At 52.3% G+C, this 23,498-nt stretch overlaps 1 protein-coding gene across 2 annotated transcripts; it reads left to right on the top strand.

The window, feature by feature from the left end:
* The first annotated feature begins 1,050 nt into the window (after positions 1–1,050).
* LOC100540503 (zinc transporter ZIP11-like) lies at positions 1,051–22,536 on the top strand. 2 transcript variants are annotated; one of them, XM_031556339.1, is made up of 4 exons: positions 1,051–1,216; positions 2,111–2,149; positions 8,589–8,747; positions 21,460–22,527. In XM_031556339.1, the coding sequence occupies exons 1-4, from the start codon at positions 1,109–1,111 to the stop codon at positions 21,655–21,657; spliced, it is 504 nt and encodes a 167-aa protein (XP_031412199.1). In that variant the 5' UTR covers positions 1,051–1,108; the 3' UTR covers positions 21,658–22,527. The 2 variants fall into 2 exon arrangements, with proteins under 2 accessions (XP_031412199.1, XP_031412200.1); XM_031556340.1 differs by lacking the exon at positions 2,111–2,149 and having other exon boundaries at positions 21,460–22,536.
* The last annotated feature ends 962 nt before the right edge of the window (positions 22,537–23,498 follow it).

A 23,498-nucleotide genomic window follows, 5' to 3' on the forward strand; every position in this document is an offset into this window, starting at 1 on the left:
GCTGTGCTGGGAAGGGGTCTGGAGGTGCCGAAGGGGTTTAGGTTTGTGAGAGTCCGTGGGGTTGGGGCCTGGGCGTGAGGGGCTCCGGGCTTTGGGTCTGGGGGTTTCAGACCTCCGGCCTGGGCTGGCGGCTGTGGGCCTGGAGCGCGGAGGGCTGGCAGCGGATCCGTGGGGTGCGGAGGGGGACGGTGTGGGGGCTGTGGGGCTCCGCAGGCGCTGGGAACACAGTTAGGGAGGTTGGGGATGCCCCTCTGCTTGGGGCCAGGTAGCTGGCCATGCTGTAGGCACTTCTGGGGCAAGGCTGGCACCTGCTGCCTGCAGAGACACCCGCTCTGAGCCCCCCGGGGGGAAAAAAGAGGCAAAGGTGTGTATGTAGAAAGATATATTTATCCCTGTACGCGTGCATTCTTGGCAAGCCTGTCTGTTACAAAGCAGCGCTGCTCCCAGGTGTGCAATAATCCCCTCCTGGCTGTCTGTAGCCACCAGCTGTGGGTTTTGAGCCATGCAGTGGTGCCCATTCCAGGGATGATTCCCTCCTGCTGTCCTGGTTGTGCCATAAGGGTGTTTGTCTTTGCTGCCTGTAGGATGTGTTTTTGGCACAAAGAAGCGGGGTGTAAGGCATGTGCTTGGGAGCTGCCAGGGGATGTGGGCTGAGCTGTGCTCAGTGAGGTGTTAGATTGATCCCTGTGTTCCTCCTGCTCCTCAATGTGCACGTGAGGTCATGATGGAAGAGCTTGCGTGGGAGCTGGACTCATGCTTGCTCCATGCAAAACACCCTCCAGACTTGGGAGATGCTCCAGTGGGTGGAGGATGCCATTCCCTGCCTGGATAGGGCTTCTGCTCCCTGGGTCTGAGCCCAACGTTGGCTGTGTGTGGAGTTGGACCTGCCTGTAATCTCTCCTCTATGATTGGGTTAAATTGCAACACGAAGCAAGAAACACAGAGAGAGAGAGAGGGCACACAGCTCAGTGAGCTCTGTCCCCTGAGTGAGGGGCTGAGCTTCCCCATCAGCCAGGCAGGGGCACGTGGGTTGTCCCACATCCTTTCACTGCAGGCTTCTCCTGATGCTCCCTGTCTCTCCTAGGCTGCCGCTCCCTGTGCACTCAGCATGATCCCAGGGCAGGGCCCCGTGCTGCAGGCGGTGCTGGGGACCCTCCTCACCTGGGGGCTGACAGCTGCTGGCTCAGCATTGGTGTTCATCTTCTCCAGCGGGCAGGTGAGTACTGGGCAGGGGCTGCACTCAGCTCACAGGCAGCTTTGGCTGTTGGAACCTGAGCAGAAGGGACTTTATTTTGGCCCTGAGTGGTCCTTGGGCTGGCAGGGAAAGAATCCAACTTGTTCCTCTTCTGTGTGCCAGCACAACAAAGGAGGAAATTAAATTCCCAGCCCTGGGCTGTGGTGTGTGAGGCAGAGCAATGGGCTCTTTCCCCTCTGCTGTGTAATACTCAGAACAAGCAGAGCTCTAATCTTTAAGTTATTTCATATTCCGAAATTGGAGACCCCACCCCCCGCTGTTGTGTTCAGAATTGCTGTGATGGATTTATTATTTATGTCTCTCTCTTGTGATGATTTATTCAGGAGTGCGCTGCAAAGTGAGATTCCCTTTGCAGCAGCACGCTGCTTTTCTTCTTGGGGAAGGGCAATGTGCTAAAGGAGAAAAACTGCTGTGGGTGAAGCAGGCAGGGTACGTGCTGGGCTACAGACTAATGGCTTTGTTTGTAGCAGCACGTTGTAAGAAGAGTAAAAACCTTCAAGGGAGGGGAAATGAATGGCAGTGGTGTATAAATGGCTTCTAGTTTGCCCCCTACATCTTTGGGGTGATCACAGGCAGCATTGGTGAGTTGGCATGGGAAGTTGTTGCCAGGACAATCCTCAGGCTCTGGGTGACACTGGAGGAGACACCTCTGCTCCAGGAGGGTGGCTGCAGTGCTGGATACTGAAGCACTGCACGTTGTATGACAGCATGGCAATAGCTTGGGTTGCAAAAATGGGAAGAAGAAAGTGACACCAGCACAGCTGCCTCCTCTCCATGTGTCTTTGTGGTGTGGCTGCACTCTGCCTGTTGTGCCCTTAGTAAATGCTGTGCTTTGTGTTCATTTTCTTGTTTCAGAGGCGGATCCTGGATGGGAGCCTGGGCTTTGCTGCAGGGGTAAGTGCTGCAGCCTCCTCCTGCTCACGGCCTCCATGTGCTTTCTCATGCTGACATCTCTGCTGCTTCTCTGTTCATCGTTTGGTTGCTTGCTGCTGTTAGCATCCCCTGGTGCTTACCTGCTGCTCTGGTGTGGCAGCAGAGGGGCATGGTGCAGTGCTGGCTGGGGGCACGAGGGTGCCAGCTTTGGGGCTATGCTCTTCTCACCTCCTTGGGCTCCTGAATTCCTTGTCCTGGAGCAGTTCAGTTGGACTGGAGAGCTCTTGTCCTGCAGGCTAGTGTGCATAGCTCGCTTCTTGCTGTCCTGCTGAGCTAGGGTGCTTAAAATCCTGGAGAATAAAGGCAGTGAAGCCTAAATCTAGGGCATACAGTAAATGTAGTGCTCACTAGGTCTTGAAGGAAGAGGTAAAACTGTGGCGTCAATTGTGGTTTGAAGTTGTGCTGGGGCTTGCAAATGTAGAATGTCTCCCACTGCCCAGACTCTGGGGTGTTTATGAGCAAGTGGAGGCTCATTCAGACTCAATAAATCACATTTGTTTTCTATGTCTGAGAGCTGTAGATGTTTTCTGGCTGCTGGTGCTTGGTGGATGGCGCTGCTTTTCCCTGCAGTGCTGGTGTGTCTTGGCGACCTGCTGAAATACCAGACACCAACCTGTCAGCATCTGAAGGCTTTAGGAAGGCACATCAACCCTGGTAGGAAGCCCTGAGGAATGCTCTTGGCATCACTGCCTTGTGTGTTGGGATGTGCTGTGGGAGCTGGCTGTAAAGAAGGATTTCAGGAGTGGTTTGGCTGTGGGTGTCTGGACTTCCCACGTGCTGTCAGATCCATTGCTGCGTTAGCAGATGTTGGATGCAGCTCCTTGCTGCCCAGTCCAGTGCTGCCTCCCTCTGCCCTGTGCATTCCTAGTGCCCCTGGACGCACAACAAAGGGCTCAGCCAGAGCCCTCTCACTGTGTCCTGGCTCTGTACCTGGCACCTGGAGCATGGAAGGTGCTGCCAGGTTTCAGGATGAAGCAGGAGCCTGTCTGCTGTACAGCATGTAACTGCTAGCACTGATGGTGTGTGTCGAGCAGGGCTCCTTGCTGTGTGTGTATTCCCAACCACTGCAGCCCTGTTGATCAAGGTGAAGTTTGTTTACAGCCCTGGAGATCACAAGTCTTCCTCTGTTCCAAATGCTTGAGTCAAGCCCAGCTGCGCTAGGGTCAGGAGAAGCTGCATCCCTGCCTAGGCAGGTAAGGTGAAGCTCTGCAGAACTTGGTTTGCTTCCTAGCAAGTTTTTCTGGAACGTATCAGTAACCTGCTAGTGATGTGAATAATTCAGATAGTCTGTTGCAACAAATTCTTGGGTCATCTTTTATAAATTAATCGCTTGTTTTAGGAATTGCCTGTTCTGGAGCTTGGCTCCGGTGCTTGATTTCTGAGCTGCCTTTCTGCCAGAGACAACCTTGTTCCTACGAGCAGCTCATCTGCAAGTCAGGGAGATGCTGCCAGGTGCTTCCTGCTGTCTCCATCCCGTTCAGCTGTGGCACTTCTGTCCCCATCAGAGGAGGTACCAGGATGTGCTATGGGTGCTGCTGCCTTCTGACGGCTGCTACATTAGCTCCAGTGCTGTCACTGAGTCATCCCTGCGTGGCAGAGGTGTGGCTCAGCCGCAGAGCAGATGTCCTACAAACACTGGCTTTTCCACGGCTTTCTTGGGTTTGCTGTGCTGGGAGCAGGGAAGGGAAGCCTTCCTGAGATCACTGCAGTGTCTGGAGGGAGCACCATCAGGACGTCGATGGGCTGCAGGGTCCTGCTGCAGAAGGCATTGCTATCAGCTCTGACTCGTGGCTGTTTATGGGTTGTTGGTTCTGGCGAGCTGCCCATGCCAAGCACGAGCTGTGCAGCCCTGCTCTGATGGCAGCGGCCTCTGGGGAGGAGGTGATGGTAGCACTGCACCTTCTGGGAGCAGCTCTGCACCCTAGGGCTGAGTGCTTAGGCAGCACTGACGTGGCAGAAGCACTGGAGCTTGGATCTTTGTCCTTTCTGTTAGATTTGTTCCAGATGTGCCCGTAGCACTCTGCCTTTTGTCTGCTAAGGGACCAGAGTGCCTCCCTCCAGAGGCTGCACTTAACCCCATACCTTTAAACTGCCCCTGTGCCAGTGGGGGGGTTACCCCAAGTAACAACCCATCCAAGTTCCTGCCAGGCTTTGCTCCTTGCAGCTGAGCAGTGCTGCAAGCCCCTTTCTGGCCACGCTGGTGTCCTTCCAGCAGAGAAGAGCAGGCAGTCCGTGGATGCTCTGTGCATTCTGACTGTGGGGAGGAAGAGCAGGATGTGAGCAGCCTGTTCTGAAAACTGTTTGTGCTGTTCTCTCTCTCTTCTGCCCTGAAAAAAATGTTTCTTCAGACAGTGATCAGGGACTTCTTCTCCTGCTGTAAGGAATTTCTGCTAAACGCCGTCTCTTTGATGTAAATCTCCTGCCAATATATACAGGCTGTGTCTCCGAGTGCTGGAATAGAGACAGAACTGAATTTCTCTTTATCTGCGGTGTGAGCTCTGAAATCTGGGCTGTTGGGTTTCTCTGCATTCCCATGTGCTCTGCTGAAGCCAGCAAACCTCCTCGCCCCGTGTGCTGCACGGCTTCTAACTGCACCACTTTGGTGCTCAGCTCGATGTCCCTGGAGCCACTGATAGGGCTGCTGGGGACTGTGCCGTGCCCTCCTGGGACAGGTTTGCTTCTGAGATGGGTCACAGCAGTAATTCTGTCCTGCTGGTAACAATTTCCCTGCTTGTGTCTTGGGAACCTTCACTGTGAAATATTGAGAATGAACTCAAGACTTGTCCGTCACCGCTGGCTGAGCTGGGAGGTCAGGGATGGGGACACTCGAGTGACTCAAGATGGATGATCCAGTGTGGCTGGGGACCTGGAGAGCCACAGCTCGCCCTGCAGATCCACCTCTGCTCTGGGGGAGCGGGTGCAGCTGGGGCCTGTGCTCACATTACTGTGATGCCCCGAGCTGGGGCACAGCCACAAAGTGAAGCACGTTTGCTTCACCCCTCTGGTGTGGCTGTCTGTGCTGGATGGCACGGGTGGAGGTGCAGTGAAGGGGATGCTCGGCTGCTTCCACCCCATTGCTGCTGAGCACCTGGCTGTTTGTCTGCCTCAGTTCCCTCTGTGCAAACCATGGATAACGGCGGGTTGGGCGCGCAGAGGCGGTGCGTTTCCATGGAGACCAGGCTTTGCTTATTGGGGCAGCTGATGTGGAATTCTGGTTTTTCTCTTAAATCTGATATTCTTCAATAAGACCTTTTTTTTCTGAAATGTTCCCTGTTATCTCAGCGTTGTCCTGGAGGTGCTGTGCTATCTGAACATCAAGAGGCTGATGCCCATATGAACGCTAGCAGTCCTCATTCCCTGCGTGGCTGTTCCTTTTATTGGGCTGCAGTTTGATTTCTTTTGTCCCAGGTGAAGCAGAAAAATCACGAAGACGTGCTCTTTACGCTGTACCAGATGAGTCTGGCAATGAATATTCCCTTTCAGTGCTGCTTAAAACAGAATGGGTAATTTACACAAGTCTGCTGAGGCTGGTTCTTGTTGCTGGAGCCTTAATGAAGTCAGGCACAGAAGTCCACTGGGGAAGCATCCTGCCAATCTCTTGCCTTCTGGTTCTCTTTCCTGTTTTGCTGTGGGGGGGGAGGAGGGTCTCCCTTCGGGTCCTCCCATCCGTGTGCCATTCATGGGGCTGCTTCCTCTGAAGCTGTGCTCCCACTACAGAAGCATGATGGCAAGAAGAGTCCTGCTGAGAATGCGTTGTGCATGGAGAGGGCTTTAATTTTGACGTGAGTGTGGTTTCAGGTGGCTGTGCCCAGCTGTGGCACTGTGGCACCTTGCTTGGGGTGGGGAGGGGAAGTGCAGAGTTGGGGCTGCAGTGTTCTGGGGAGCTTTGGGTGCTGAGTCCTTCCCTGGATGGAGGTGCTGGTGCTGGTGGGTACCTGGGCAGTGTTGTTGTGGTTATGGACTGGCACTTTTTGAGCTATTTCCCATCAGTAGGAGGAAACAGGTCTGGCTTCACTCATTTTCCACGGTGCCAGGCTGTCCTGGTGTGAGGCAATCAGGTTCTGAGCCCACGGGAACCCCTGCTTTTCAGAGCTCAATCTTGTGTGAGCTCAGTCTCACCTGTGGAAAAGTCTTGCATTGCTGCTACAGGGGTACAAAGCAAGGGAGTGAAACCAAACCCACCCTGCACATGTGTTCCGTGCTCCTGGCTGAGAAGACCTGCTGTGTCTGGATGTGCTGACTGCTGTAAGGAAAAGCTGGGCTCCCTGCAGCCTGGAGGTGCTTTGGATGCACAGCTGCCTTCTGCTGGGCCTCCTCCTCCCCATCCTCCCTTTGTTTTCCCAAAGCTGGTGGATTTATCGTGGTGTTGCAGCTCAGCTCCAGAGCATGAAGGCTCTGCTGAGGGTTTGGCAGGAGCTGTGTGTGCCCCTGCCAGCCTTGTGCTGGGCTCCTGCTCCTGGTGGAGCTGAGCACACAGCTATGCACTGCCAGCAAATGCAGTGGAAGGCTTTGTGCAGAACTTGTCCTCTGTGGGAATGGCTTCGTGCTCTATTGATCTGAGCTGGATGCAGGCAGGGCTTTCTCTTGAGTGCACGGTGCATGCTGGAAGGGGAGATCAAACTCTCTTATTTTTGCTTTAGATGCCTCTTGTGCTGTGCTGCTGTGGTGTTTGTATCCTGTCTCTATGAGGGGGATCCTGGGCTCTGTGCAGCCATAACCACTGTGTGCCAAAGGCAGAGGGTTGGTGACCCTGGGAGTAGGATGGGAGGTCATCTGAATGTCTCACAACAGAAATACCATTGCCATTCTTTCTAAGGTGGCTGTAGAGGTTCACTGTCATGCTGGCAACCTGGGCACAGAAATGAATCCCTTCTCCTTCCTGAGCAAACCCAACCTGTCAGTGCAGCTCAGCGCTGCTCCTTGAGCTGGTGAGGTTTGGGCAGCCTAAAGCTGTGCCTTGCTCCTCTGGGGGCTGCATGTAGCAAGGCTGGGGAAGCTCTGATGCTGACTTCAGTGGTAATGGGATCTGGAGGCTGAGCTGCGTCAGCCCTCTGCTTCACGTGGGGAATGATATCTTAACATAGGATGACAATATAATTCTGCAAAGCCTTTCCCAGTGTTTCCATGTTGGGGTGTGTTTTTGTTTTTTTAAAGGAGGTGGCATTTGAAATATGAAGTTTGACAGCTGTGGTTAAGTCTGACATGACAGCCTGCTTTCTTCTTGCTCATAGAGAGCTGAGATTTACACAATCCCTCAGGGACTGGTGTCTACAGCAATAGGCATCTCACTCTTTCTATAAAAATGATTTAAAGTGGGGTAGTTCATTACACACCTCTGTTCTGCAGGAGGATGCTCATACAGCAAGAGCGAGCTGGGCAGGACCTCCTCTGAGCACCGTGCAGCTGGCAGAGCATCCCATACACCCTATGGGGTCTGTGGGGTGGAGAGCAGCATCCCGCGGCATCCCCACTGGTGGAGGATGGAGACCCTGGAAAGGTTGCTCCCCTGTGGTCTCTGTCCTCATCCCAGTTTCACAGACCCATCTGTGCTGTGGGAACAGTGGGCATCCAGCTGCTGTCTTGGCTACCTCTGCTTCACATCTCTTCCCTCCCGCCCTGTATTAAGCCTGGCTTTTGGATAGAGACTAAATAATCATTGAGCCCAATGGGGTCATTCCTCAGAGCTGGTCCCAGGTGAGCTGCAGCGTTGTTGCTGGGGCTGGGCTGGTGGTTTCCAATTGACCCAGCCCAGTGCGTCATGCAGCAAAGCAGAGGAAGAGATAAAGGGATAAAATACACATTGGTGGTAGGTTCTTTAGAATAAGCTGGTGGAAGCGGTGCCTTGCTTGGCTTTCTGTTCTTTAATCTGGGAAACACCCAGAGCAACCAGCTGCGACAGAACCTGCCCTGCTCTGGCTGGGTTGGAAAAACCCCATAGGTCCCAAATTCTATTTTTCTGGGATAGTTCCTTCTCCTTCCCAGGCGTTGCTGCTAAGCACTAAGCAATGCACAGAGCTCTGCTGGGATCTGTGCCCAGAACGGGCAGTGCCTGGGTGCTCCCCAGGGATAAGGAAGGTTTTCCTGCTCTGCAGCTGCTCCCATCTGAAGGACTCCTGAATTCCCCAGAAAATTCCCCTAACCATCTCCTGTGCTTCACTCGCTGCTTTAGGCTTGAGCCAACAAAAACACTCTTGGTTCAAACCGACAGAAAATCCTTCCTTCTCCATCCTTGAGTGATGCATTTGGGCTGGGAGCTGGGTATGGTGGTGGGGCTGGGTTACAGTGGCCACGCTGCTTGCGTGGCTGAGCTCATCAATGCCCGTGGGGACTTCGATTCTCAGCCTATGGGAGCAGAGCAGCGTGGTCCCCATGCTCTCACCACTCACTTTCTGTCTCCTAGGTCATGCTGGCTGCCTCCTACTGGTCCCTCCTGGCCCCGGCTATTGAGATGGCCGAGCACTCTGGCAGCTTTGGAGCCTTCGCTTTCGTCCCCGTGGCCGTGGGCTTTGCTCTGGGAGCAGCTTTTGTTTTCTTTGCTGACCTGCTCATCCCGGTGCTGGTAAGTGCACTCCCAAGGCTCTGCCTGCTGCACACTCAGTGCTGCAGCCACAGCTGGTGCCAGTGTGTTCTGGGTTGCTGTTTGGGATAGAAACGTGTTCCTAACCTCAGTGTCACATTCCTGTTTCCTGCAGTGTGGGGTTCGTGGAGCTGAGTGGGGCACTGCTCACAGCAGGCTGTGGGGTGGGTGCAGGAGCTGTGCACAGACAGCAGTGGAGCAATGCTGCTGGGTCTGCTGGTAGTCCCAAGCCACGGTAACTCATGTACTTTGTGCATCCTCTGTGCTTCCTTTGGATTCTGCTGTGACAGAAGCCAGATATAGACTGTTTTCTATCACAGATCTAATAAAACTCTCTTTTCCCCAAGACTCTGTGGTTCTGCCTGTGCTGAATGCAGCTTTAGGCTGTCTGTGCTCTTTCCTTTTTGCTTCCTTTATTTTCCACGCTTCTGCTTTTGTTCTTTTCACTGGCAACACTTCACAAACAGCTCAGGTGTGACCTTCTGTTTCAGCCCAGAGGTTTAATTTGCAGAGCTGCCAGCCCTCTGAGCATCTCAGAATTGAATGAACCACCCTACTGTCTAAGAGTGGTATTAAAAAAATAAATAAATCAGAAGCTCTGTTGGACTTCTACGGCTGAAAACCTACAAACGGCTTTATCTGTAAGGATGTTATCAAAACCCTCCAGACAGAATTTAAAAAAAAAAAATAAAAATCAATTATTTCAGTGCAAGTAGGATTATTTGTGATGAGGAGCACGAGATGCTCCCTTTGAGGAGTGGCAGGGCTGGTGGTTGTGGCTGTGTCAGTGCTCCCCACGCCTTTGCATTTCAAGCCTCCCCTAACAGGCACAGTCAGACGTGTCAGATCTCTCCCTGCCTCCTCTTGGTGCTCCCAGAAATGGTGCTGTGCTCTGGGGCTGTGTGCCTTTGCTCAGCATCTCTCAGCAGCAGCACTGTGCGGAGCTGAGGGCGCTGGCCCTGCCGTGCAGCACTGGGGGACTGCGAGCAGCAGGTCTGTGCCTTTTGTGTCTGCTCTGTGCAACCTGAGGTCTCCAGCACTGGTTTGCCTTGGTTGCATGGTGCTGCTGGGGCCGTGTGTTTGATCAGCTGTCTGATGCTGGTGTTTCTCAACAGACCAGACAAACAGTTGCATCATGAAGCCTGCTTTTTCCTGGTGGCTGATGCTTTGTGCTGGTGTGCATTTTGAAATGGCAGTGTGGATGGGGGGGAGAGCACTGGGGCGTGAAATTCTTGTGTTGCAAAGAGCAGGATGACCAGGGACAGTGCCAAGCGTGTTAGAAACACATTGGTCTTGCTGGGGCTCAACGTCCAACCCAATGCCAGTAGGAGAAGAGCTGCTGCTCCTTCTCAGCTCTTTGTGCTGCTGTGAACTCTTCACCAAGCCTTGCTTCTTTCTACATCAGTTAACGTTTTGCAGTCTTGATTTTTAATTCTTTTCTCCCTCCTCTTGGAATCAGGAGACAGAGGCATGTCAATGAGAGCAGTGGGCACGCCAGCCCTGGGCAGGAGGAGCCGTTTCCATACGCAGCTCTGGCAGAGAGCCCTGCCCGTCCCTGGCACCCCTCCCTCATTGCCGTGCTGTATAGCAACGGGTCCTAAAAGCTTTTAATGACTCCTTATCACCCTAGAGCTGCTCCCAGGTGGGGAGCACAGCCTCGCTCCCCCTGCAGCCGGCAGCAGCTCTGTTGGTACCCGGCTGTTTGCTCAGCAGCAGAGCTGGGGGGGGTGGGGGGGGGGTTAAGCCAAGACAAAGTGGTTAATGATGCTGAACAGCTGTAGTCATTAAATTCCCTACAAAAGACAGATTTAATCTATTACATCTTTATTGTTCACAGCTTCCCTGTGGGAAGGCTTTAGCATGTTTGCTTGTCTGTTAGCTGAGTCTGTAGAGCTGGCAGAGAACGGCAAGGTGTAAGATGGTGTTTGGGTGTGCCTGGGGAGCGTGACCTTTGTGAAACAGACCTCAGAACCCTGAACAGTGGGCATCTCCTTTATGCTACTAACCACCCCCTTCCACGTCATATTCAGCAGAGCTGATTCTGCAACAGGGTGTTGTTGTACCTTCAGGGAATGCCTTACCCTCACTAAGTGACCTGCCTGCTTCTTTCTTCCTCTAGCCCTGGCGATGCTGCAGCAGCTTCCTCCTCCTTGTGCTGAATTCTAACATTATTCCCACTTGGTGATGTTTTGAGGGGCAGGTGGTGGGGGTGAGGAGCTCTCCCCTCTGCACAGAAAGCAGTGGGGCTGAGGGTAACAATCAGAGCCTTTGAAGGAGGACTGGCTTAATAATAGCTGTGTGTTGGCACAGCACTCTGCTCAAAGGGTCCCCGAGGCCGAGTGGCTGCCTTTGGTCTACAGTAGCACATAAGAACACTGGAATTAAGGAATATTATTCTCATCCTTCAAATCTGTCTTGCAGCTCTGCTGACTTTGCTGCCTTCTGGTGTGTGTGATGTGTCGTGCTTCCACCTTTGGGTTCTTGCTCTGGCCTTGCTCTTCCCAAAGGAATTCTACAGGAGTCTGAAAGATGCAGCCAGCTCTGCCTCTGATCTTCAAACACTCCCTGGCTGCTTTTGCTCTTAAATCTTTGCACGCATGTATGCATTTTGCTTTCATCTTCAAGCTGCTGGACCCTGAACAGCCTCTTACAGCCAGGTCAGCAAGCCTCAGGTGGGGGCTGCAGGCAGTCTCAGTGCCTACTACTGCTCCTGTGTCCAGGTGGGTGTATTTGGAGCACAACCTGTGTTAGAGCTGTGGCTTGGAGGAGCTCCATTGCTTCTTCCTTTTCTGGATCACTGCTCTTTAAAGGCTCCTTTGAGGGAGCGAAACTTGGTGCTGGTGGAACAGGGAAGATGGTACAAGTCAGGGAAGGGAGAGAAAATGCATCTGGAGATGAATCACTGCAGGGCTCAGGGCTCAGACCCTCGTGGGCTGCGTCACCCCGATGTGCCGCTGCGTCCGCCCTTCCCATTAACCACATCGTTCCTTCCGCTGCCCGGCTGCATGACATCCTCTCTGCTTTGGGGTCATCATGCTAAATAGGATAATTATGCTTAATCACCTTCGTCTCCTTTACCTCAAGGCTGGTGAGGCTGGAAATGTCGGGTGGCCTCCTGCGCTATGCTGGGGTCTGGGTGTGTGAAGGGGATGTGAGGTGGGCAGCAGCTCGTGGGTACCCTGCCAGGGAGCTGTTGGGATCCCCAGCCATAGCTGGGTAAAGGATGAGTGGAGAGAGGCTGTAATTCCACCCTAGAAATATCTCCTTGATCGAATTTTTTTTATTTTCTTGCCAGCTAGATACAGGGTTTGTTTTTTCTGACTGCAGAGTAAATCAATAAAGCTTCATGTGATGGGTGGAGCATTCCTTAGATTTACAGCAAATAGTATCTAAAGTGCCTTTTAAAAGCCTTTCTCCTGAGTTGGCAGGCGCTCTGTGAGAGGAAACTGCATGGCAGAATTGTGCTCAGCACCTGGATGATGTCTCTTACCTGATCTGGGGCTTCTCACACTGCTGTTTGCAGCTGTGTGATGGCTTGATGGCCAGGTGGGAGCTTGGCCTGGGGTCAGTGAGAAAGGAGTGAGTGTGTGTATGGTGTAGCAAGGGCCTGATGCCATTAACTCCCCTCACAGCAGAGCAGTGCTGTGCTCCTGCCCCTCATCCACACGTTTGTGAGCACTGCAGCGGGGTCTTGGTGTGTGCTGGCCTGGGTGAGCACAGCAAAACCAGTGATGCATGTGAGCTTTTTTTAGAGTCCATTCTGGGATCAAGCACTTTGCATGGTGAATTTTAGGCTATTTCTGGGAGCACTCTTGGGAAGGACTGGAGAACTCGGTAAACAGACATCCCAGAGACACTGTCCCACGTAGTAATGATGGTATCTGCAGTTTGGCTCAGGATGTGCCTGGAGGAGGTATGTGTTGCTTCCCAAATCCCTGCCAGCCCCACATTTAAGGCAGCAACAGTGCAGCTCTCCTGTGGGATCTGCGTGGGGCTGGAGCTGATGGCTTTGTTATTCAATGGGGTGGAAGGGGTGTGCTGGGGCTCATCACCAGCATCAATTTATAAACCAAATAAAAATTCCTCCGATGCAATTTATTAATTCCCCTGAGATGTGCCCATCACAAGTTCCCATCCTTAATGTGCTTTTTCCTGTTCATCTGCAACTCCTAGAAAGTTAATTAGCTGCACATCCTCATTGCTGTAGTAGGTGGAGGCTTTGTGTTGTGAGTGTTAACCGAAGGGTGTGTGTGTGTGTAGTATTGTTTTTTGGCTTACTGAGTTCCTGGCCATGGGACTGAAGCTGCCCAGGGTCTGGGAACACAGACCTGAGTTGTATTGGGTGAGGACCTGGAGCAGGGGATTGCTGACTCTGGTTCCTGGGGCACTGGAGGAGTTGTGCAGCAAAAGGAGATGATGCATTTCATCTGAGCTGCTCTGCAGCTGGTTTTGTAGTCAGCTCCTGCTTGGGGAGCTGTGGCTGTTGGGCAGGGTGGTGACGGTTCAACCAAAGTACTTCTGCAGAAGGTGGGAACTGGCAGGCCTGTAAATGCACGGTTACAAAACTCGTGTATCTGTGAGCTGTGCTTGTTGCTGGGGTTTCAGGCTTGCTCCAGATCCCAGCTGAGCTCGTGTTCTGTGTGTGCAGGGGCTGCAGGAGTGGAGCCTTTGCCTCATAGCAGGGATGGGATGAGCTGGACGGATGGGGTTGGTGAGCTGCAGCCTGACTGCATTCCTGCTCTGATCCGACTTCCTTTGCTTTGGGAAAACAAACAGCAGCCCTTCTGCTCGGTCTGCTCCACATCCTGCTGGTTCAGGCGGGGGGGATCCTACTCTGGTCACTGAGGAAGGGGACCATCTTTGGGAGTGGGGAATATGGGGAAGGTGCTTCTGCTTCCCTGAACCCACCTATGGGATCCTTGGTGGATACCAGTTCTTCTCTGACAGCATCTTGCTGCTCCTGCTCCCCAAAGCAAGCCTCCTTTAAGTTAATGATATTTCTTGAGTGCTTTGACAGCAGATGGACCCTGCAGTGGTAGGAGCTGTGACAGCAGGAGGTGTACAATCCTGCAGAAATCAGGGCTGGGGGACCCTGGCTTAATTCAATGAGCTGTCAGCACTGTGCCAGCCATGCTTCTCCCCTATTACCTCTATGCTGTGCATCTCTGTCCATGGTAACGTGCCCATTTCCCTCTGATTACCCTGAGTGCGGGGTATTACCTGCTGATAAGGCTCCAGTCAAAGTGGGGCTGCTCTCTGCCCTGCTGCATTTCAGTCACTGCAAAGGGGCTGGCTGAGATTTGTAAAGGAGAATAAATTTTGGAGAAAGGAGAATAAAAACAACTAAAACCGTAGTAAATGGGAATGACAGATCTCCCCCATATCTGCTGGGTGCATCTGAATGGTAACATGGGGGGGGTGTTGTTGTTAGGGCCAGTTCTGCTGGCAGTGTGAGCTCTCTGCTGACTGAATTGGAGCATGCATTGCTGGTTACTTTGCTTTTCCTCTGGATTGAGCTGCTGTGGGGCTGAGTGGGGACTGCAGCACTTGGGGACACTGCTGTCCCTGCACCTTAGGGATGGACTCAGTGATCCTTACGGGTCCCTTCCAACTTGGGATGTGCAGTGATTCAGTGGAGGGCTCAGAGTTGGTCCCTGTTTAGGGATCATGGTGCCCAGTTCACGGTGGGGAGAAACATCTTCAGCTGTAGGATGAGCTCCAGCAGTGTCTATACACTCATTTTGGGTACCTGCAAGAGGCCCTGTGTACCTGTGGTACAGTGAGTGCTATTGATGGCTCCTCATCTGTTCCTTCATCTTCAAATCCGCCTTAGAATTTGTTCCTGGCATCACCCAAATGAATGCCCCCACTGTGAAATGTAAACCTGCCATTAAGAGAGTCAAGCTCCAATTGATTGGGTGGTGAACTGTCAGGGAGAGGAAGCCTGCTTTCATGTAAAGCACGGAAAATGTATCTGCATCCATCTAGAAATGCAGCACGATGTCAGCCTGCTCTCGAGGTAAGCTGTGACTCACCCAGATCTGCTCGACACGCTGCCTGCTCTGCGGATGGGCTGCGAGGAGCTGATGTTGTGCCCCGTGGTGAGGACAGCAGTGCCCATGTTAGGACATACAGCCCCACGCCTTGCTGCTGCACAGGGAGCAGCCTGTGAAAAGGTTTTGTGTGTTGGTTTTTCATCCTTGAGGCTTTTCTCATGGTGCTGTACCCACCTGGCTGTCCCTCCCCCTCTGGCAAGGCAAAGGGGGGCACTGGGTGCTGTCTCAGGATGTCACAGTTCAGGTGTGAAAGCCTTTGCGATGCATTTTCCTGCCTTTTTGCCCTGCTCTAATTATCAACAAGACAGTGAAGAGGAGGTGATGTTAATGTGGTGCTCTCAGGCTTCACAGCCAATGCAAAATGAGGAGCCGTCTGTGTGAGCCCTTCCTTAGCTGTAGGCTGGAAAGGCATCTTGTGCTTGCTTTACATTTCTCACGTGCTGTTTTTTATTTTAAGGCCTGTCAGGACTTTATAGGTGAGGTAAATGCAGCACATATAAGTAAGTGATATTTCATGGGTGCTTGGGAGAATGAGATGCAGCCAGGAGGGGAGCAGCACTGTGCAGGTTTACAACCACCAATGGAGCTGAGTTGTGAAAACCCAGAGTGTTTTTTGCAGGTTTTGGTAGAATAAGCGAGGAGAGGAGATGTGCTCCTCTGTGCATGTGGGTGCTGCCCTATTTACCAGCAGGGATTATGAGAAGGGGAGAGATGCTGAACCCTGCTGGGTTCTCTCCGTGCTGGTGCAGCAGAACTGGGTCCCTTTGCTGGAAGCTGTTTTTGGAATGCAAAATGTGAACAAAGTGTCCTTGAATGCAAAGGATGAGTGCAGGCTGTGTGACTGGTTAGGGGCAGGCCCCAAATCCAGCTGTGCCCCCTAGGGCAGCCTTGCTACTTTGCACTCTGAAGCACGAGAAATTGGTTAGCTTCTCATTGGTGGTAATTAGGAAGTGCCTCGTCCCTCATTACACCTCTCTCTCGTAATGAATTAACAAACTAATTGGATTGGTTGGGGAGATGGAAGGGCCTCTCCCGATGAGTGCTGAGAAAGCACAGGGCTCCCTTGCCTCCTGCAGACATCCCGAGAAGCTTGCATCTCCTCTGTGAGAAAGAAGAAGCAGCAGAACCTTGTGCTGGGGAGTGAGTTTGCTGCAGGCTCTATATTGGGATGATGCTCTGTTGCTGCTGGCTCAGGGCCACTGCTGCAGGGGAAGGGGCTGTACTGAGGAGCAGCACTCTGCCAGCCCTTCCTGGGCCTGCTCTTCCCTTTTTCCCCATCAATTCAATCTGCACTGATAGCAAATCATTCCTGAGAATTATACGGTGTGAAAATGAACTGTTAATTGAAGTTCCCTCGGCTTTTTTTCTTACTGTTGCAAAAAGCCTCGCGTGACAGAGGCTGCAAAAATACACACTGCCACGTTCTGAATATGCAAAGTGAGGAGGAGGCAAAGATTGGGGCAGGATGCAGAGCTGCTCCTTTAGGCTTCAGTAAGCATGAGGAGCAAAAGCTTTGGTTAATCCCGTTGGTGGCTTAAAGGCTTATTGCTCACAATTAAAACCTCATCTCGCAGCACCGGCTCAGTGCTGCTGTGCCAAGTGATGGCAATGGGCTGAGCCATCCCTGGGGGAATTCCTCCAACCCGTTGCAGCTGGAGGACAGCAGGATGGCTGCGTTCCATGTGTGTGCTTCTGGGTGTCGCCACCCCTAACCCTGCTGTCCTCGCTCAGCAGCAGTGCCTTCCAGAGGTGGGTTTAGATGATTGCTTAGCAAAGGGCTGCTTGGGTTCAAAGTTCCTCCAAGCATTCTCAGAGAAGGAGATTGGTGACATCAATTTGTCTTCTCCTTTTGCCGAGGAGGTCTTGTTTGTTTAACAAGTTGTTTTCAGCTGGATCGCAGGGAAAAAGCAAAGCTCTATTTGCGTGCCTTTATTTTTTTGGAATGGCAGAGGTTACAAAAACTTCCTTTCCCTCTGCCATGTTAAATATTGCTCTTTACAAAACATCACGTTGTGTAACAAACCCCCTGGGTTTCCTCGGGGGCTTGGGAACGGCATGCCAGCAACATTCCTGTGGTGTTTGTGCTCCCTCCTGGAAAGGCAAAGACCCAAACACACAGATGAGAAAAAACAATATATTTGGCTTTGACCAAAAATATCTTTTACCATCTTGTCTGCCTTTGTGGGACACCCGGGATGCTCCGGATCACCCCTTGGGACTGTCCCCATCCCCTGGGAGATGTGGGAGGAGGATTGATTTATTCTCGCAGCTCGTCAGTGGGGAGCAATGATTAGAGCTGCTGTTTGCAATTTGGAAGAATTATGAGTTATCAAAGCGGCTGATAATTAGCAGTGAATAAAATGTACTCGCAATAGTATTACATTAGTTACAGATAAACTGGTACCAGGCTTCCTTAATATTCACTTAAGCTCTCTTGCTCCCGGTTCTTAGGGGGAAGTTTTGCTCTCTCATTGCAACAGGAAAGCCCTTTCAGTTTGCTGTTGTCTTCTTGCAAGATGCTGTTGGAGCAAAAACCTGCTGAACAAATGCTGATTTCTTTTCTATCCAGGGACAAACCTTCCCTTCCCCATTCCCGCTGCCATAGCTACGGGCTGTGTGGACGTGGGAGGATGCAGTGTGGCAGGAGGCAGATGGAAGATGCTCAGCGTGGGCACTGGGTGCCCCAGGCCCCCCCATCTTCCCCCCCACCCTCCTCCCAAGTACATTTGGGTGAGCGTGGTGCAGGCTGGTGGGGTTGGAGGTGGTGGGCTGAGCCCCCTGGGAAAGCTGTAGGGTAGAGGTACGGTCCTGCTGGGGCTGAATGATTATGGGATTGATTGTTTTATTGGAGGCTGAAAATGTGGCTGTGCTCAGATCCAGACCCTGTGAGTTGGTGCTGATAGGTTGCCAAAGGGCTCGTGCTGTGATGCCTGGGAAAGGCGATCCCCAGCCAGTGCTGGATAGAGCTCAGCCCTGGGGCTTCAGTAGGGTGAGAGATCACGGCCTCATGTTGCACCAGGGGATGTTCAGGTTGGATGTCAGGAAACATTTAATCCCCAAAAGAGTGGTCAGGGACTGGCACAGCTGCCCAGAGAGTGATGTGGTCACCATCCCTGGAGGTGTTCCATAACCATGGGGATGTGGCACTGAGAGATGTGGTCAGTGGGCACAGCGAGATGGAACTGGGTTGGGCTTGGACATCTTGGAGGTCTTTTCCAACCTTAACAATCCTGTGATTCTGCAGGGATGGGGAGCAAGGGTCTAGCTGTCTGTTGGGATTAGGGTTTAGGCTGGGTCTGTAGACCCCAAGATCTTTGTGTCCCCACCAGGACCATGCAAGCTCATGCTATGCATCCCATGTATTTATTTTTTCCATGCATCATCTTTTCTAGCATGGTTTGTGCTCTCCTGCCAGTGCAGCTGGGAGCTCTCTGTGGGTGGCTCTGATTGCTGCCTCTGGTTGTGCCTGCTTTGGTTCAGGCATTATAAAACCTCAGCCAGCTGACCTCTAGGGGGAAAGTGCAAGAAATCCTGAGACACCTCCATGTCTTGCAGTGCAGTTAGCAGAGCTGCCCTGGCTCTCATTAGCAAGCCTGAGAAGAATTGGCTTTGAAGTGCTTTTCTGCTGCCCTGCCTGTTATTGCTGGTCTGTTATTAGTGGTCTCCAAATTAAAATGCAAAACAAGATGTATCTGAAACACTTGAAGACCCACAAGCTTGCATATGAAAACAAATTTGGCTTTCTCCTCTTTACACAGTACTGCGTGGCTGTGCTTGGGGCTGCCTTGCTCTGTCCCTCCCAGCTCTGCTCTCTGTTTCCACTGCTGCCCACTCCTCCTCGTGCTTTTCCTTTCTGTTACCACTTTCTCTCTTTTAATAAGCACAAACTGAGTGCCTCTGGGCACCATCAAGACATCGCTTATTACCCTCTCTTATTTGTTCCTCTGTGTTACCTCCTGGACAAGTTAGAAACGTTTATTTAGTTTTAAAATCGCATCATAAAATCCATCCCATTTCTTTTTCCCCTTGAAATGCTTTCTGCCTTCTGGCTGATGGATGGCAGTCTGTGCCTGTGGAGCTGCTGAGGCACTGGCTGGGCAGCATCCAGCACGGCAGTGGGTTGGCAGCACCCTCAGGTTCTGTACTGACTGATCCCCACCAAGCCCCGGAGCGTTGCGTTTTGTCATCCTGGTTTCTTCATTAATTTGTTCTCCTTTATTGGTTGCGTGGGGAAGGAGCAGGTTGTTTCTTAAAGGCATCGCTCCGTTGTGTTGGTGTTAAACTTGGTTCTGCTGGCAGCTGGTGCAGGAGGGAAGATTGGCAGCATTGGGGGCATCTGAGATGCTGCGGTCCAGGGCCTGACCCTGCTGTGTGGTGAGAGCTCTCCTTCAGCCACCATACAGCTCTGTGCTGATCCCTTCTTTATGATCCCTTTGCCTTACAAGGACATGGGGAAGAAGAAAAGCCTGTCCCATGCAGCAGGGCCGGGGGGTATTGTGCCCACCTCTGGGGAGCTGGACTGGGATTGTGGGTGCTGCTGCTGGTCTGCTCCTTCCCCACACTGTGGCTGCTGCAGGTGAGGGTTTCGCACCCCAAATGGGATTTCCCTGTTGCAGGGCATGAGCTGCTGGCGCTGCCTGCTGCCCTCCATGCTTTCGGGCACCTCCTTGGCTTTTCATTGTGTGTACATGTGGAAATTGACTGTTCTCTGCTGCCTGTAAGGATGTATATTTCCTTTGAACGCAGTCGGCCATGAAATCCTAACGACTTTTCTGCTGCAGCTCTGCAAACAGAAGCGAGGGCTGTGGGGATTCCTGTGCCCAGAATAGTTTCCTCCCAGCTCCGCGGGTCTTCCTGTGCCTGTCTCCCGTTGCATTTGGGCTTTTGGAAAGTAATCAGCCCCCGTGGTTATTTCAGTGAACGCTAATTAGTGGCACAAGCTAATTAATGTGGGTTGACTTCCCCCTTCTCTTTCTAATGCTTTTTTAACCCGTTGACACATTCCAATTAAGGGACTCATGCGGGGACCGGACTGAAATGACTCAGAGCGATCGCAGTTGGAAGAACCGTGTGCTTTCCTGAAGGTCACTCATATTTTTTCCAATTGATAGAGTTGTGTGTTTGTGCAGCCAGCAGGGAGGTGACCTGACCTTACAATAAGCATCTTGAAATACCTTCAAGTTTGCGTTTCCTTGCATGGAAGCAGAGCTGCGGGTGCCGTGTTGATAATCACTGGCTGTGCAGCAAATAGCTGTGGGATGCTGCTCTGCAGGACTGCAAATGTGGAGGCAAGCGGTCTGACCTCGGGAGGACTGTGCTGGTGGAACCTCTTTAACTTGAGCTGCAGTTGTTTGGATGGTTTGGTAGCTCTGTGCACGGGCAGGGAGAGCGTGCTGAAGGCAAGCCTGTGAACTTCCATTCTTGTTCTCTCCCCATCACATGCAATAGTGCTGAAGCTGTGCCACGTCTCCTGGTCACCGGCCATCCGGGGGTTGCTGCAAATCACTTCTATTGTTGTAGAATCATTAAGCTTAGAAAAGCCCTCCAAGATCCCCGAGCCCAGCCGTCCCTCAGTGCCACATCCCCACAGTTCTGAACGCCTCCAGGGATGGTAACCCTCCACTCCCTGTGCAGTTGTGCCAGTGCCCAGCTGCTTTTTTAGGGGGAAGAAATTGTTCCTGCTCAAGCAGAGCAGCAGCCCCTCCTACAACAATGCTGCTTCTAGGTGCTGGGTTAGAGGAGGTGAGTGCACCCTGATTGAACTGCAAGAGAAGGCCGGCAGCGAGTGGTGATTAGTATTAATAGCCCAGGTCAGACAGTATTATGCAAATGCTGGGAGAAGAGACGACTGAGTTATTCATCTTTAACCTTTACTTTTGTTTAACACGACCTTACCCAGCAAGGCTCCCATTACTGCTGCGGGCTGTTCGGTGCACGTCCCTTCCTTCTGCTGCCACCAGCACAGAGCTCAGCCCGTGCTCCTGCCTGGTGACATCCATCCCTGTGCGTGCCACTGCTTCTGGCTGGGAACCATGGGGCTCCAGGGGGAATGAGCAGCCTGGGGCAGAGCTCGGTGCCACGTGTCCCAGAGCACAAACAGGGCTGTTAGGATTCCTTTGGTTGATGCTCTGGCACGTCCCCAGTCGCAGCAGGTTTGTGTGAGCCTTGCCTGGGTTGGCAGGGCTCAGGGTCCCTCTCGCTGTGTGCTCGGCTCCCTGCAGACTTTGCACGTAGCTGGATGTGTTGGTTTTGGCCATCTCCTGCTGTTTTTTGGAGATTACAAGTGCTGTAGGGATATACTCCAGCTGAGTCTGGAGTCTCACAGGGCCTTCTGGCTCTGGAAATAACACTGGGTGGTTGTGAACGTGACATCTCACTTAAATGCTGAGGAAACCGGTTCATTTTGGAACATACTGTTTCCCTTGCAAACCCAACGCAGGCTGAAGAAATGAGACCCCAGTGCCAACCCGTTGTTGGGGTCAGCAGGACTGGGTCACCAACCCCTGGGCTGTGTGTGAGCTCACTGTCTCCCAGGCATTCCCAGCCATGCAGATGCTGGAGCAGTCCCTGGGGACAGGACTGGGAGAAAGCCGATGGGAAGACGTGGGAAAAGCCTAAATTTGCCTCTTGCATTGCAGGGTTTCAGCGGACCCCCCTCCACCGTGTTTGCCTTGAGCTGCGACCCGCGAGCGGCGAAAGAGAAGTGTGAGCAGGATCCTGCCTGCTGGCCAGACCATGAGAGCGAGCTGTCCATCCGGATAGGTAGAGCTGGGCACCATCCAGGCAAGCATCCTGTCATATACCACCCGCAGAGCGTTTGGGAATGCCCCTCTTAAGCTGGCACCCAGGCTGTAACGTATGTGATTGACATTGGCTTGGTTTTGACACGTGCGTGCAAAGTGCACCTCCTCTTCCCTTTCTGGGTCTGTCTCTGTGCTGGCTTTCATTCCAAGAATCATCATTTCTGTTTCTACTTCACTTCTCAAAACCACTTGCACGTCTGCCTGTGGCTATGAATTATTGATAATTAGATATCTAATTCACCGGGGAAATGAAATCATCAGCTCAGCCTGAGATAAGTTTACTCTGAGCGTGGGCACAGCCAGCACTGCCCTGCCCTCGGTGCTCAGTGCCATACGGAGGTTCCTGCTCTGCTGACCCTCGGTGCCCTCCCTAATTACAGATGAGAGCCGACGGTCGTGCTGTCACTCCTCATTTTGGAAGCTAATAGGATTTCAGCTGCCAAAGCGAGGAGTGAAGTGTCTCCTTGGCAGCTCTTTCCCTTTGGAGAGCTTTTAAAGAAGGAACTCCCAGTTTGGAGTGGTGGAAGCTCGCCAGGTTTCCAATGTCCGTGGTGTGTGTGTGTGTGTGGGGACGGGGTGCCATGCCCTATGTAAATCCTCTGTGCAGCACAGCTTGCTGTTCTGCTGCACTTCAGTCTTTCTCTAGGCGAAGAAAACGTAATTTAGAGAATTAATCTTATTGCCCCTCTGCTTTATCTTGGTTGGCAATAGGGTGAAATGCTGTTATAGTTGTCAGTAATTGGGTGCGGGCTGAGATGAAGAAACGATCCTTTTTGCAAAGAATAGCACTATCCTCGTACACCAGGCTCTGTTATTTAACAGCATTGCTTAATTGCATGTTTCATAAAATGTTTCAAATCTGTGGATTCTTCAGGATTTGAAATGCCAGCTTGCATTTCCCCAGAGGGAGGGAGGGAGGGAAGCCCTGCGCTGGGCACAGTGTGCCGGGGGGCTCCCAGAACAGCCTGAGGGCTGCTCCAGCATCCCCTCTGTGGGGCTGCTGTGGGGGTTTGATGTTCAGTGGGGTGGAAACTCCATCCCAGAGGCAGAGGAGAAAGCAGACAGCCCAGCAATTGTCACAAACCTTAACCACTACCGTTTGATGTTTTCGTCTTCTTTCATAGTTACAAACAAATAGTGCAAACGGTTTTGAGAATTGAAAATTTCCATCGGGCTCCAAGGTTTTTTTTCTCTCTCTGGGGGAACAGCATTAAGAATCTACAATGCATTAATTCTTCCGTTTGTTTCTTGCTGCTTTTTGCCTGCTCCGTGTGCTCGCGAGGTACGTGGAGCCTTCTGAGGAGGCAGCTCTCCCCAAGTACTGCTTGGCTGGGCTCCTGGGAACACTTTGGAAACATAATGGGTATTTTTGAAGTCTAATGGGTACGAGCTGCAACATTTCAGCCTTAATCGCTGTTGAATCATTGACCCTTACTTCATATTTACATGCTTGAAAATTGCTAAAGCTGTGAAAACAACAACAACAGTAAAATCCCAAAGTGCACCGCTGTGTTGTTCTGCAGTTGTCTTTGCTGGCTGCAGGGTGTGGAGGTGCACGGACCCACCAGGCTGGGCTCTGTGGACTTGGGGCTGGGAATCCCTGACCTCAGTTCCTCCCCATCCAGCTGCTGATTGCTCAGTGGGTCCCTAGGATGGGGGCTGCCCTGGAGGTGCAGCAGGCGTTGATGTGGCTCCAAATGAGGGTTGATGGGAGTTGATGGGGGGCTCCTCCTGCTTGCGTGAAGTGGGACGTGAGTACCTGCATGTCGATGTAAAATGGAGTATAGGCAGATCTGTGTGAATTGCAGAGAAATATGTGTCTGGACTTAGTGTTTGGTGAATGAGATAATCTCTGGGCTTCAGTTACTACAAAT

Source organism: Meleagris gallopavo, chromosome 20, assembly GCF_000146605.3.
Source record: "Meleagris gallopavo isolate NT-WF06-2002-E0010 breed Aviagen turkey brand Nicholas breeding stock chromosome 20, Turkey_5.1, whole genome shotgun sequence".
In the NCBI taxonomy this organism is placed as follows: Eukaryota; Metazoa; Chordata; class Aves; order Galliformes; family Phasianidae; genus Meleagris; species Meleagris gallopavo.

Bases quoted from the DNA above. Each gene is read 5' to 3' on its own strand.
- LOC100540503 (XM_031556339.1), top strand. From the start codon at position 1,109: ATGATCCCAGGGCAGGGCCCCGTGCTGCAGGCGGTGCTGGGGACCCTC. The intron at 1,217-2,110 runs GTGAGTACTGGG...TTCTTGTTTCAG, and splicing joins TCATCTTCTCCAGCGGGCAG to AGGCGGATCCTGGATGGGAG. The intron at 8,748-21,459 runs GTAAGTGCACTC...CTTGCATTGCAG, and splicing joins ACCTGCTCATCCCGGTGCTG to GGTTTCAGCGGACCCCCCTC.